The following is a 16,092-nucleotide window of genomic DNA, read 5'->3' as shown; positions in this document are numbered from 1 at the left end:
CTAAACATGTTTGTAATTTTTAATCTTTTTAAAAATTGAGACATTTTGCCTTTTTATTTGCTGTTTTTCTTCCTGATGAGTATGCAGCAGTGTACTGCCTTTAGAATTAACTTATCTAAGTTGTATTGATTTATACTTCTATTTATATATTTATGTGGCAGTTAAATATTTACTCATGTGAAGTGGATTTAGAAACACACTGACTGTGCTTTATTCTTTTGGTATGTCCTTTTTCCTCAATAATATAACACTTCATTGATTTTGCCTTGTAAACCTTTTGTTACATATGTGGTTTCCCACTTCATGATCTACCTTTGATCACTGGATATACATTGATCTAAAATTTTAAAAAGTGGCCTTCAAAGATATCAGTACAAAAAACGTACAGAGAAATATCTTAGAAATTGAATAAATGAGGTAACTGACATTTGTAGATTACCCATTCACAGTATTCAGATAAGCACAACCATATGTATTGTAAGAGGATGACCGAGGATATGCACAAAGGTTGAATGAAGTATTAGTTGGAAAAATCCAAAGCTCCATGGGCTTGGGATAGTTTTCATGGTTTGAGGCAAAAACCAGATAAGACCTGCTCTCTGGACATGGCTCACAGCTGGGTTTTACTCTGTCTAATGAGCTTGCTTACATTTGGTTGTCCACAAATTTTGTTTCTTCAGGATTTTGGAGACAGTGCATGATGCCACTCTTTATCCATCTCACATTTGTGAATCTTTAACCTTTATTCATCTGGCCCAGGGTCCCTTCTATTTCTTTATTCTTCTGTGAATGAAATTTCCTTTTCTGTGATTCTGTCAAATACAGTGTGTAAGGATAAGCTCATTGGAGGATTGGCCATCTTTTGTGCTATGGTTCCCAGATTCTGTGGTGTTTAGAACTTACAATCTGTTGCAATATCACCATGTTCTATAAAAAGTTAATTTGTCTATCATTATGTTTTTGAAAGCTATATCACCATTAGAAGAGAAACAGTTGTGATCACAAGGCAAGGAATACCAGCAGCCACCAGAAGATAGAATAATTCTTTTTAAGAGCCTCTGGAGGGAGTGTGGTTTTGCTAATACTTTGATATTAATTCTTTGTCATGATAATGAAAACATCTATAATCATGTAAGAATGCATTTCTATTGTTTTAAGCTGTTATTTAGTAGCAATAAGAATCCAGGGTTTTTTGTTTTTTTATTGTTGTTGTTGTTTTGTAAGTTGAATTGACCATATGACCGAACTGAATCATGCTAAGGTGGTAGGTTTTTATGAAATCTTTTTTTCTAAAACTAAGTGGAATACATTTTATTATTTGAAGTGAGCAGAAGAGTAGGACTGACCTGATTGAAATTTATCAGACTTTTATTTATTTATTTGTTTTAGATTGGCAGATTTCTTTTTGGCTTCATGTTCTACTTGATCGAGAACATAAAATTTGCTGGCTTATGTTTCTTTCACCTCTTGTTATGAGTGAAAGTGTTTGTATGTTTTGATGGTTTTGTCTTTTTGTTTCTAAATTGTAGGTACTGCTATTTGAGATTTCTTCCAATGTTTTTAACTTGGTCAAAGTAAGGGGTACCTTAGCTTTCTTATATCTCTTGCTGTATTAATTTTTTTCTTTTCCCAAATGAGAAATAATAGTTTGAAAAGTGGATATTTTCAAGGTCCCAAAATTGAACTGTGTAAAAGTAGGAAAAATGGGAAGGAATGAAAAAGCCACCCAAGTGTGTGTTCTTGGTCTTGTGGCCAATTGAATAAGGTGGTGAGTTTCTACTTGGATGATCTCTAAGGTGAGCTGTCATTTGTGTAGATAAAGCTTGAATCAAGTATTAATTTGTCTGTGTCCAGATAGAACTGTTTTTCATTTCTAATTTGAGTATTGTCACTGTGGGTATTCATGGATCTCTGCACTTTTTACTGTGTAGTGTTCAGTGACATTGAAACCACAGTAAAATTTTCCTGTAACTTTAAAAAGATGTAACCAAAATATTCAGTAGAACATAATACAGTCAGTATAATCAATAATATATCCCACTGTTTAAATGGTTTCTAACCCTGTAAATAATGATATTTAAAATTTATTCTAAGGAATATGTGGCATATAGGATAGAAAATCTTCTCCAAAGTACCCATCTAATATTGTAGCAAAAACATCACTAATACATTTTTATAGTTATTTCTCAGTATTGTTTATTAAATTCGTTCCTGGCATATCATTGTCACAGTTTTACTTCCCTGCCTAAGTTTTATAATGTTAGCATTTTTTTTTCTTTTTTGATACCAAGGATTGAACCAAGGGATGCTTAACCACTATGCCACATCCCCAGCCCCTTTTATATTTTTATTAAAGATAGGATTTGCTGAGTTTCTTAGTGCTTCACAAAGTTACTGAGGCTGGGTTTATACTCATGATCCTCCTCCCTTCTTAGTCACTGGGATCTTACACATGTGCCGCCATGCCTGACATATATTAGCAATCTTATGATTTATACTTTTACCTCTTAGATTTTTTAATATATATTTTAGTTGCAGATGGACAAAATACCTTTATTTTGTTTATTTCCATGTGGTGCTGGGGATCAAACCCAGTGTGTCATGCATGCTAGGCAAGTGTTCTACCACTGAGCCACAACCCTAGCCCTTCTCTTAGGATTTTTTTTATAACCTACGATTAATTTGAACACAAACTTTAGAGTGTATTTTAGGACTTACAATGCATAGATAAATGTAGACATTTATAGTAGTTGCACAAAGGATACAAGAAAATAAACAGTCTGTGGTAAGGTTTTTTATTTTTTGTATTTAGAAAACTCATATAATATTGACTCTAATCAAATTGAAATGTTAAGATGCAAATTATAATTCTCATAGCAACAACTAAAAATAGAATAGAGTGTCACTGAAAGACTAGTAAAGAATGAACTGAGTAGGATAGTTATTTGTTTAAGAAGTTTCATAGGCCCTGTAGTCCTAATAGTCGAAAATAAGAAATAGTTCAAATGTTCTTGAATGTTGAAATGAACAATTTGTAGTGCATCTATAAAATATAATAGTAGTAATCAATACAAAGGAACACATTATTGAAACACACACCCCGATTGATTCTTGTAGATACAGTATAATTTAGCAGCTGGATTTAAAATTATACTACATGGTTTCAGGTAGAATGAAGGTATGGTAAAATATCCACTATAGTAACTTGCTTCTAGGGAACAAAAAGTTTTGTGGGAAAGAATATGGTTTTCTTGAGATGATGTAAATATTCTGTGCTAAAAAGCAGTGAAGGTTTTTATTAATGTGTTTGTCAAAACTGTACAGTTGATATCTGCAACATTCAAGATATGTACATATGATCTCACCAAAGAATGAATATACAAGGAGTGGGACTGGTCTAGGTTGGGGAATGATTAGAAGCATAGAAGAAATAAATATGTCATTGTAATAAGCAGATGTTGAATCTAGATAACTGTTATAACATTCACTTTATTTATATACATTTTATATTTATGTGAGAAAACATTTCTGTGCTGGTTCTTAAGATCCTGTTTGATTTTGGATATCATAGATGGAGAAAGTGATTTATTCTGTCTTTTCAAAATATGTTTAATTTTAGATAATTTCTGAACCTTTACATAAATGCTTTGTATGTTTTTTACATGTATGTCATATTTCAGTGAAAATTTTGAATGTTATATTTGTCAAATAATTAGGTATATCAGAATAAGAGCAACAATTTGTGATTTGTTTCAAATCTCAAGTTGTATATATTTATTCTTATTTGGTGCCAAGGATGGAACCCAGTGCCTCACACATGTTAGGCAAGCACTCTACCACTGAGCCATAACCCCAGCCCTCACTTTTGATTTTAATATTTTAATATTCTCAGGCATTTATCCGTGTTCTAACACTTGGATGTAAGTCTTTTTATTTCAGTCACAATTTGGTAAGCATTCTATTATTTATTTATTTGTTCGTTCGTTTGTTTGATTGTTTGTTTATTCTTCTCCATACTGGAAATGGAATCAAGTGGTGCTTTAACCACTGAGTTATAGCTTTATTTACTTATTTATTCATTTTATTTTGAGACAGGGTCTCATTAAGTTACCAAGCCTGTCTTGAACTTTCAATTCTCCTGTATCAGCTTTCTCAGTTTCCAGAATTACGAGCATGCATCATAACACATCACTTAAAACACTTTCTGTAATAATTTTCTCCAATAAAATTCTTTTCTGAATGATATTGTTCATGAAAGGCATTAAGGACTGCATCCTGTGCATGGTGTATTCTCACCCCGCCCAAACACATATCTTTTGGTACCAGTGATTGAACTGAATGCACTTGACCTTTGAGTAATATCTCCAGCCTTATTTTTTTTTATTTAGGTACAGGTTCTCACCAGGTTGCTTAGTGCTTCACTGTTGCTGAGGCTGGCTTTCAAATCATGATCCTAAACTTTTCCCTATTTTAAAAGAGTCTTCAATGTTCTCTTGAAAGTTTTTTAATATTAAAAAGTAGTAAAGGATTTGAAGCTAAAAAGAATTGTGCTTCTATTACAAAGTTGTCGTTCTTCAGTTCCACAAATTCCTAGAAAAGTTGCATGATTATTGTGGCCTAGCAAAATCTTTGAGTTTTTGAGTCAGGCTGTAGTGATTCTGAATCTCAAACCTGGCTAGCTTCTTAGAACATATGGTCTTATAAAATTTTATGAATTTAGAATAGTTATATAAATGTCATCTGAAAGAAAAGGAAAGGGCTGGGGATGTGGCTCAAGAGGTAGTGTGCTCGCCTGGCATGCGTGCGGCTCAGGTTCTATCCTCAGCACCACATACAAATAAAGATATTGTGTCTGCCGAAAACTTAAAACAATAAATATTAAAAATTCTCTCTCTCTCTCTCTCTCTCTCTCTCTCTCTCTCTCTCAAGAAAAAAAAATGAAAAAGGATATGAACTGCAAAAATAGCTCCAGTTTTTCATCCTCCCCTTTATCCAGGCCATTGACAATGTTCTTTTGTATTTGTTCTTATTGACAAGTATATGTTTGCCAAGACTTGAATCTAGAATGGCTTATATATTTCAGCCAGCAAAATAGAGCGAGTATGTAAATGTACTGGTATAATGCCTATGCCTAAAATTTCTTGAATTCTCCCTGATTTTTTATTGTAAAGCCTAACATCTCAAGGTGAAGAAGCTCAGATTAGGCTTAAGAAGGAGAAGATCTCACATGAATGAGAATGAAAATGCCACAGTGGACCACAGGGCTACCATATTTAGTAGCAGAGTATATGCCTAAAGGAGCCTAGATGAAATCAGAAGTATAGCCCAGCTAAACCCAAGTCTAAATTGGGCTTACCCACTTACTGATCATTTTAATCCTGAATTATTCTATTTGGGATAAATTCTAGTATTTGATAGCTCATCAACAAATATACCCAATGGAAAAAAGGGTGCCAGAATTTAATACATGCTGATTTCAAATTAACTGAGTAGAAATAGGAATGCAAGAAATACTAATTTTATTTTTCCTGATTTAATGTTGAAAGTCCTGTTAAATGATTTTTAATTATGTAGACATGTGTATATACATGAAAATATGTTACTGGTATTTAAACTCACATCATACTCTATAACAAAACAAACAAACAAGCAGCAACAACAATAACAACAACAAAAACAGACAACCATAGCACACATCTAGGGTGAAGGTCCAATGGCAAAGTAAGAAATTTTAATCTCTTCTTTCACATCTAAATTTTAGTGTCAAGTCATAGACAGATCTAAAGACATGAGAGTCCTTTCCCTTGGGTTCACATCACACATTGTTTATAGTTTAATATCTAGAAGGAGTTGAATCTTACCAGGCAGCAGTTGGGATACTTTGCCTGCCATTTGGGACTCTCATCTCATAGCACCCTGCTGTGTCTAATACAAATTATTTACTTAAAATTTGGTTCAAAGAAGGGGATTTGGGAAGGAAGACATGTTTTCTCACCTCTGATAGGAATGGAGGTTTCATTTCATTTTCTGAGGTCATGGGAACCAGAATGCTCAGATACACACTTGCAATGTGGCAGTCATTTGCCACATGTGTTTAATCAGTTCAATCAATCTGATTTCCTGCTTTTTTTTAAGCGTGTATCCATTTCCTTTCTTAGTTAAAATAACTGACCACCCTGCTCTGAAATTTCTTTTAATTTCACACTTTATTTTAACCTTTGTATTACTTTTTTTGATAAATTACAGGTCAGATAAACTTGGGCAAACCCAAGGAACTACCATATACTGGAGGTTTGAAAAAAAAATGTCCTCAAAAATTAAAAGTATTCCTGGTTTCATAGATTTTTTTTCTTACCAGGGATTGAACCAGGGATGCTTAAATATTAAGTCATATCCTCAGCCCTTTTTTATATTTTATCTAGAGACAGGATCTTGCTAAGTTACTTAATGCTTCACTAAGTTGCTGAGGATGGCTTTGAACTTGACATCTTGATGCCTCATCCTCTCATGTTGGAATTATAGGCATGTGTTTCATTTATTATTTTGTGTTTTATGCGTGAAGGTATGAAAAACTCTTGTATTGTTATGTGTATATTTGAATGCAGAAAGAATTCTTTTTTTTTTTTAAGAGAGAGTAAGAGAGAGGGGGACAGAGAGAGAGAGAATTTTAACATTTATTTATTTATTCTTAGTTCTCGGTAGACACATCATCTTCGTTTGTATGTGGTGCTGAGGATCGAACCCAGGCCCCACGCACACTAGGCGAGTGCGCTACCACTTGAGCCACATCCCCAGCCCCAGAAAGAATTCTTGTTGCAACATGCTGTAATAATAAAATGCATAAATTCTTTAAAAATTTGAATTTATGAGCAATATTTTTTCTTTAGTGTTCTACTTCAGTAGTATTCATCAGCCTTTTTGGGACCATTGGCATTTACATCACTAGAGAGCTTGATGCATATTCAAACCTAGACTGCACCCCAGAAATACAGTCTGTTCTTTAATAAATTCTTCAATTCATGATTGTACACATTAAAATTGAGAAGCACTCTTCTAACTCAGTATAAAATTCTCTTCTGAGAAATATGCATAATTTCTTATAAAATATAAACATAACAATTAAGATATATATTCTGATGTTTGCCTTAATTTTGCATTTTATTTCATGGAAGTATAGTATATACACTGATGTTTTTGTTGCTTGTTTATTTTGTACTTATTTCATTCTCTTTTGAATGCATTTTCTTTCCTCAAAGATAGGTAATACATTAGAGTATACCACTCTGTTGAAAAGTATATTGACTTTTGAGGTCACTCTCCTATGTTAGAGCCAGTTCTTCTAACTCTCATTACAACTTGTGTCAAATTAAAATCATCAATGTATCACAACTTGTGACAAGTTAAAACTGTCAATTTATTACAACTTTTGTCAAATTAAAACTCTGCCAACCATGATCATAAGGTTGATGTTATATGTATTTATTCATTTTTATTTCAGGAACCATTAACATTTAGGGATGTGGCCATTGATTTCTCTGAAGAGGAATGGAAATACCTGAATCCTGCTCAGCAGAATTTATATAGAGATGTGATGTTAGAGATTTATAGAAGCCTGGTCTTTCTGGGTGAGCATAAATTTCCTTCTGAATCCCTAATTTCATTATCAATAGGTATTTTTCTTCCTTTGTAGAATATATCTTGGCAGCTTCCATTCCACATGATAAAATGTCAGATCCTTCTTTTTAGAATAAAGATCAGGCATTGATGTAGAAAAGAAAATGTTAAAGATTTTTTTATGTTTAATCTATATTTTCTTTACAGTTTTGATAGTTCAAAGCAGTCCTCATAATCTAGAGACTGAAAATGCTTCCAAAGTATATTAGTGCTTCTCCCAGGAAAAACATTATAAATAAATAATTTTCTGGAATCTCCTGTTTTTTTTTTTTAATTCCTAATGAGGACAACATTAGACCCATCAGTAGTTACAATGAGATTACCAAAATGTGTCATATTCCATTTTCCAATAAAGCCATCTTGCTATATTTCAGTCTGCCTTGGACACTGTTCTGTCCCAAGAAGTAACTGTAGAATTTGAAAGAAAATTGACACGATATATCCAAGTGGGTAGAAATCAATGAAAAAAATAATAAACTGTCAAAGAGGAAGCCACAGTTTAAAATATTAATTGAGAAGCTAAAATTCAACAGAAATGCTTTATACAAACCTTGGTTTATTTATTTACTTTTTTTGCAATCAGTTAAGAGCATATCCTGCCCTGTATTTACCATGCTTCCTAATTCTAGAAGCTCCTCTTGTTCTCCAATAATATCACTACATTAAAATTAACAAAGTACTCCCTAATGCCTTTGAGGATTTGCATAATCTGACAGAAGTTTATTGATCTTCCCAGGGTGGGGGTGTGCACGGGGGTATCACTAGAAAAATCTGTGCATATGTCTGAATAATTCTAAGTTAATCCATTGTAATACATAATATTGTAGAACAGTTTCTCTAATATTGTTTATCTATTCAATTTTTTTATCAGAGATTTTTATACAGGCTTATACTGCATTTTCTTTGAAATATTTTTGCCATTTTATTAATAGCAATGATTCACAATGCCTGTTCCTTGTGGCTATATAAATATAGCTCAGAATTGTAATTTAAAGAGATTTTTTAAGTAGTAGTTATTATCCCTGTTTTGTTTATGATTTATATATAGTACTTTGTTTACTTTGTTTATTTGACTATTCATATAATTTATCTAAATTTTATTATATAAGTACATATAAATGTGTATGGATACTGCAGATTGAAATCAGGGTTGCTATAATACTGAGATACATCTCCAGTTTTATAGTTTTATTTTGAAACAGATTCTTGCAAAGTTGCTGAAGCTGGTTTTATATTTCCATTTCCCTGCCTCAGCCTTCCCAGCAGCTAGAATTACTAGCATATTCATCATCTCTACATAAATGAATTTGTTCTTTTATGTAGGAGTAAAACTTAAGCATTTCAAAGGTAGCTTACAAAGATTTCCACAATTCTGTTTATCTTTTATATATTTTTCAAATTTTAATTTTGATCAAAACCATTAACTAACTTACTTATACTTAAACCTAGTCTTACATTCAAATTGTTTTGTAACATATTTCTAGAAAGTTTATTTTTACACAAAAATAAAATTCATTTATCCCCAAAACAAGTGCTCACGTGTCTGTCACCCTTCCATCTCAGACACCATTCCTTCTTGCTTGCCCTAAAATTGAGGGCTAATTACTCTCAGTTTTGTTACATATGTCTTACTCATCTAACTTCATGTTGAAATAAAACTATTGAATATTGTAGCTTTCATTATTTTTATATCAGGATACATTTTCTTTATTTTGAATGGTTAGTTATTTATGTACCCTGGATACTCCATACAACTTTTAAAGTAACTTATTTTTTCCTGCTAAAATAATATTGAGTGTTTGATAGTTGTTTTTTGTTATTCTTAGCTTATTAAATCACTTTGTGTGGTATAGGGCCTTTTTTCTTCTACCATGGATGCTTAACAACTGAGTCACATGCACAATCCATTTTAATTTTTATTTTTGAGACAGAGTCTTGCTAAGTTTCTAAATCTGGCTTTGAAGTCACATTGATGAATTTTTGGTTACAAATTTCTTTTGGAGTCCCAACTAATTATAATAGAAAAAAATTTCAGTATTTAATAATTATTAACATTTTTTTTGTTCTTTTCACCTGGTCCCTTTGGGAGTATATTTCCATAAACTATTGAAAAGATTCTCTCTCTCTCTCTTTTTTTTTTGGTGGTATAATGAATTCAACTTGGGGGCACTCAAACACTGAGGCATATTGCCAGCCCTATTTTGTACTTTATTTAGAAACAAGGTCTCACGGAGTTGTTTAGCACCTCACTATGGTTGAAGCTGGCTTTGGACTCACAGTCCTCCTATCTCACCCACCTAAGCCACTGGGATTACAGGCATGCACCACCACACCCAGCAAGATTGACTCTTAATGTAATTGACTCTTAATGTAAAAAATACTTTTTTAAATTTTCTATTCCCTGTTTACTATTCCAATACTATTTTATTCCTTTGCATTAATTGGGGATGGATGTCCCCTAGTATTACTTGGTTGCTTTCAATCATGTTGAATTCTTTCAGTGTTTGCCTTCTATGTTTGGAAAATATGATTTGTGCTACACGTGTACTTACTACTATTGTATTCTAGAAATTGACCACATTTACCATTATATAATATTCTACTTTGCCTCTAATTATTTCTTATATTATCATCTGCATAATTTTGAATGTAATATTCTTTTCATCCTTTTGGTTTTAGTATATCTGTGACCTTATATCTAAAGGAAAACTCCTGTAGACTTAGATCTGACATAAGTACATATATTTAGGTTTAATCTTATTGGTTACATTATGTGTTCTGATTAGTTTTTTATAATAGATTATTTGTACTTAAATTACTGATGAGGAAGAACTTATTACTTTAAGCTTTTGAAGTTTGGGTTATTTCTTATAGTTTTTCCTACTTTAAAAAAAACACTTTAATTTGTGGTTTATATATTTTTTTAGAGTAATGTTTTGATATCTCCCTATTTTTCTTTATATCTTCTATGACAATTTTTTTATAAATTTGAAGTCACAAAAAAGTTCTTCAAAGATGGTAGAATGAGTTGAGCATAATGTTTTCATGTTCATGTATGAATTATGACCAGTGTAACTCTACATCATGTACAACCAAAAGATTGGTAAATTATTCTCCATGTATGTATGATATGTCAAGATACATTACACTGTCATATTAACAAAAATGAACAAATAAGAAATAAAACTACTTAGTTTGCACTTTATTCTAAACTGAACTAACTTTGGTTTCTTATAAAAATCAGTGACTTTATATGTCTTGTCATGATTTGTTATTGATATCATAGCTGTTTTTTATAATCTATACCAATTAACAGAGATTTATGATAATTTTTATCCTTTAGTCTTTCAAATTCTGTAGCAGAATTGAATGTTTTATGCACTACCATGACAGTAAAATGGAATTTATATATGTGTATACTTTGCGTTTCTCCCTTTCAAATTTTTATGATTTATACTGTTGTGTAACTTTATTTTATTGAAAGAATTTCCTTTAGTGTTTCTCTTAGAACAGGTCTAAAACTGAGGAAATTTTTGAGCATTTACATATCTTGATAACATGTATGTTTCTTTAGCTTCAAAAAATAGTATTTGTGTATACAGAATTCTAGATTAGAGTCTTTTGTCTTTAAACACACATGACTAAATGCTCCAATTCCTTTCTGGAAGACGTCTGCTAAGAATTCAACTATTAAACAAATAGAAGTATCTTTACAGATGACATTTATTTTTCTGGGTTCTATCAAAAATTTTTCTTGAAGAGTTTTAAAAAGTTGAGTATAAATGCTTTATCTTGAATCTTTTAATTAAGATTGTTAAATTTGATATTTTTTCTCCCACATTTCTAATTTATCAGACATTGTTTCTTAAAGAATATTTCTAATACACAATTTTCCATTTTTCTATTGCTAATTTTTTAAACTAAATTTCAGTCACTTTTCTTCATTGTTAATTAGTTCAATAATTATCAATCAGTTGGTTACTTGGCATTCTTTAGATAATTAACAACTCTCAATTTCCCAAGTGTCAATTTATAGTGTTATATAGTGTCTCTGCTTGAGTCAATTTTCTCTTTTTGTGTGTGTGTTGTTAGTTTCATTGATGTTTTTCCACTTAAAATCCCTTTAAAAATACATGATTATACTCGTTTTGCAAAAGGTTTGAAAGTTACTAAATAAACAAAAATTGGTTAGATGCAATGATATATAACTGTAATTTTAGATAATTTGAAGGCTAAGGCAATAGAATTGCAACTTTAAAATGAGCTTCTGCATCTTTGTGACATCCTGCCTCAAAACATATAAAAATGTATATATAGAAAGTCTATGAATGTAGTTCAGTGATAAAACACCCCTGTGTTTTATTTTAAGTTACATTTCCCCCAAACATAAAAGAAAAGAAATAAAGGAGAAAGTCATTTTCTGCAACATTTGAGTCACATGTGGAATCTGAAAAAGTTGGACTGAGAGGCTGTAATTTGACAGTGTTATCACAGTATAGTCAAAGTTTGAGTGTTGTGTTCCTGTGAAATCTCAAGATCATTTTGGAAGTGCTCACAAGTTTGTCACCATTTCAGTGTGGATTTTGTATATTTCTTTAGTAATAATGGGCTTAGATTATACTGCTTATGGATATTTCCTGACCTTGGTAAAATTTTATATATTTGCAGAGTATATTCACCACAGTCTAATAAGTGGAATAATTTGTTATTTTAATTTCTTTCAGGAATGTCTCCTCATCAAATACTAGAAATTTCAGCAGACCAAGGAATAAACTATTTATGGCAAAACATGAAAAATGAAAGGTATGGAAACTATGACAATAAAAATTTACTTTTAAAGAAGAAATGGAAAATTGTGGGACAGAGGGAAGGTCAGTAATTTATCTTAATAAACGTAACAAATGCATGATGATTATTTAAAATGAAGTCAGTTTATTTATTATATAACATCTTAGAAGACTCCTCAGAGTGACAATATGTGTCAATCTACGTATATAAGCAACATTTCAGGCCATTATGAAACTATCTTCAAAATACCTTCAAAAAAATAATCATTCAGCCAGTTCTCTCAGCTTTAAGAATATGATTAGAAATATTTATTTAAATAAAATCAAAACAATGATTAAATACTGATTAATTAGTTATTTTTTAAAATGATTACTAATCTGTACGAGTTCACATTAGACTAATGTCTGCAAATTATTAATATAATACTGCAGTACTCCAATCTGAAAATTCTATGGTGTGATAAAAAAGTAATTTTCTGCATAGTATAGGTGAATTGTTTCTGTTTTAAACACACCTATAGTATTTCAACTTACAGACGTGGAAAACACTCAGATTATGGAAAAATGGAAGAATAACAGCGAGTTTCACTAGTTCATTTCAGTTGACAAGTACTATTCAGTAATTAAATATTTTTTAGGTGGAAGTTTGATAATCATTGCTTTTTAAATGAAATGAGAATTAAAAAAAAAAAGACGAAGAAGAGGAGGAGGAGAAGCAACTAGGTCTTTCTAGAAAACACCAAATAGTGCACTCTTTATCTGTCATGGATGGCAATTCAAGCAAAGGAAAGACTCAAGGAATTCTTGGCACAAGGCTCCCAGAATATCCAGAGTCCCTGTGGCCTACAGGTCTGCATCAAGCCCCAAAAGCAGACTTGGGGGCCTTATTAAAATACTGGGAAGGCTTCTGAGATAAGTCTGGGTGCAAGCGAAGAGGTAGAAAACACTTCTGGGTAAGGAGTAGCAGGATGGGTGTTGGGGCAGATTAGGGGAGGTGAAAGACTAAAGGTTGTAAATCGGAAAATTCTGCAGAAAATTAAAACCACCATACTTAGCAGGTAAGGTGACCTTTGAAGGAGGCATGGCTCACCGTCAACCATCTCCCCTGTAGGGAACAGTGTTCTAGTTTCTCTTTGGCATATCATGAGTGTTTCTACACTTTCAGAAGCACATTTTTAAAGACACTCCATTCTGGGACTCTCCCTGACTTTTGATAATTTGAGTCAAGTGCATGTATAAATTCATTTCTAATTTTAATTCCACTGGAAATGATCTTGGTGTACATTCAGTGCTATTTAAAGGCTCATAAGTTAGCAAAATCCTCCATTTGATTGCTTCACTTTCCATAGCAACAACATTTTCAATAGAACTCCAAGTTGGAATCTGAAAAGATTTGCGTATTTTTTGGTTTCTGGTTTTTTTTTTGTTGTTGTTGTTGTTGTTTGTTTGTTTTGTAGGATGGGGTTTGCTCTTATACATAGGAAGGAAAATATTTGAAGCGTCAAATCCAGAGACTTCCTGGATCACATCCATGTCTCCAGTAAGCTTAATACTGTTGTTATGAGATTCTTCTGAGTCCATAGCCCTAATTATCTGGCCATCCCAAGGAATGTGCCTTCAACAAATGCAAAGTGACTTCTTTCTCATTTTGGTTAACTAGTTAAACATAGGAATTTTTAGCAAGAGTCATAGTGATAATGATTTTTGCTAGAAAGTTAAGAATCCAACACAGAAAGGCAACTGAGAAAAAAGCACTGTGGTTACTAAAGGTTTTGGCCAAGATACCAACTGGCTTGTCCACCAGAAGGGGCCAAAACTTGGCATGAGCCAAGGTGTGCAGCACATGTACTCATTCTGGTAAAGGAAAAAGCCTGATTCAGATGCACATGTGGATTGGCAACCACTGGGGCTAGTTAGGGAGGAGCTGGCCTTTACAAGGGTGGACTTGAGACACAATAGTATATTCCTGGGCATAGCTCAAGGGGTTAACATTGTGTCAGCATGACATAGCAAATGGAGTGTTTCACCTTCCACCCAGATTTTAGGTATTTTATCCTCCAGGGTTAGAAAACTACTGCTTCCTGTGATCTAGTCACCAGAATTTTGAAACTGAATCCTTAGGCACTTAACAGTTACTAGTGTTACTCTCTGACAAAAGGCAGAAGAGAGTGCCATCACTGCAAACAACTGAAGTCCAAAAGCAACAACTGTCATTGGGATGGCCTCATAGCCTGCTGGGGAAAGAAATGTATATAAAGACACTGGTATCTGATCACTGCCCTCAGTTCCTATCACATTTCTCTTCAAGTAGAAGACTTTATCCTGTCTTACTCCAACTGCAAAAGAAAAGAAAGCTCTGTTCATACAATCCTCCCCATATATTCACCTTGTCTTTGGAAAAAAAGCATTGCCTGGTACTTCCTTCCAATAGAACCTCTCTCCAGATTGCAGACTAGGACAGGAAAGCATGGTTACCATATAGCAAAACTGCTTAGTCCTTAGGAAAGTAACCAAGATACTTGCAAAACATTCTTTAATTATGGGAACCAATTTTTTTTGTTTGTTTGTTTGTTTGTTTGTTATAGCAGCATATAAACTGTTTCTGTGACTATTGTGCATCACAGACCTGGCTGTGTTCCAGGAGGTTGAAGGCAGGAGGCACTCAACAGTTACTAGTGTAGTGTCTGACAAAAGGCAGAAGTGAGTGCCATCACTGCAAACAACTGAAGTCCAAAAGCAACAACTGTCATTGGGATGGCTTTAACCTGATTACTCAGAAATAATAATCCATAGTGGTAAGAAAGACTCTGAAAATTATTGATGTTTTTGTTCTTAAAGCCAATGTAATATAGGATTGTTCTTTCCAGGGGCCAAACCCAACAGTGTGTGTGTGTGTGTGTGTGTGTGTGTGTGTGTGTTTTCATGCATGAAAGAAAACAGTATTTTAATTTTCTGATTGAGTCACAACAGTATTTCAAAGAGAAGAGGGAGGATGGTGAATTGAATAGCATTTCATTTGGAAAGGAACATGGCAGGAGCATCTGCTGGCATCACAGTGTGAATAGAAAATAAGAGCATCAAAATCCTCCATGAGATATTCTTCTGAAGGCCAATAATGAATTTAATTGACATCACAGGGATACAATGCACCACACAGACAAGCTAGCTCTCTGGATGGTGGAGGGTAGGATATTTTCTCCTCAGAGTAAGTTTAAAACAGTGTTTTTGTGGTTTAACCCAGGCAAAATGCAGCCAAGCCCTTCATGACATTGCTCATACTCCAGACTCAGTGAGTTGCTGATACTCCAGTGGAACTCTTCTAGTTCAGATGAATTTCTAAGGTGGAAATCAGCTAAAGTGTCTGCAATATTTTTTTTCCTCAAAGAGTATGCTACATCTTGTCAGGAGTTTTCTGTTTCTAAAGTCTTCTTTCAGTTCTGATCACAGGTTTTTATTTAATGCAAGACTGTTTTTAATATAGAGGGACTGTTAAAACTGCTTTTCTGGGAATGGGGTTCTGACTCATAGATAGAGTACTCACCTAGCATGTGTGAGGCACTGGGTTTTATCTTTAGCACCACATAAAATAAAATAAATATATTGTATCCACCTAAAACTAAAAAAAAAAAAA

The 16,092-nt window shown here is 32.9% G+C and overlaps 1 protein-coding gene across 8 annotated transcripts in view; it reads left to right on the top strand.

The window, feature by feature from the left end:
- Positions 1-16,092, top strand: part of LOC110597290 (uncharacterized) — a 67,769-nt gene that overhangs the window by 44,502 nt on the left and 7,175 nt on the right. For 4 of the 8 annotated variants that reach the window (XM_078038644.1, XM_078038643.1, XM_078038647.1 and 1 more), the window contains 2 exons: positions 7,499-7,625; positions 12,399-12,477. In XM_078038644.1, the coding sequence (XP_077894770.1) occupies positions 7,499-7,625; positions 12,399-12,477 (206 nt within the window). Of the gene's footprint in view, positions 1-6,692; positions 6,763-7,498; positions 7,626-12,398; positions 12,546-16,092 lie in introns of all 8 variants that reach the window. The other 4 variants (XM_078038646.1, XM_078038645.1, XM_021721374.3 and 1 more) reach the window with 3 other exon arrangements.

Source organism: Ictidomys tridecemlineatus, chromosome 2, assembly GCF_052094955.1.
Source record: "Ictidomys tridecemlineatus isolate mIctTri1 chromosome 2, mIctTri1.hap1, whole genome shotgun sequence".
NCBI lineage: Eukaryota > Metazoa > Chordata > Mammalia > Rodentia > Sciuridae > Ictidomys > Ictidomys tridecemlineatus.
Note: the sequence above shows the minus strand (reverse complement) of the source record. Positions and strands in the feature narration are given on the sequence as shown.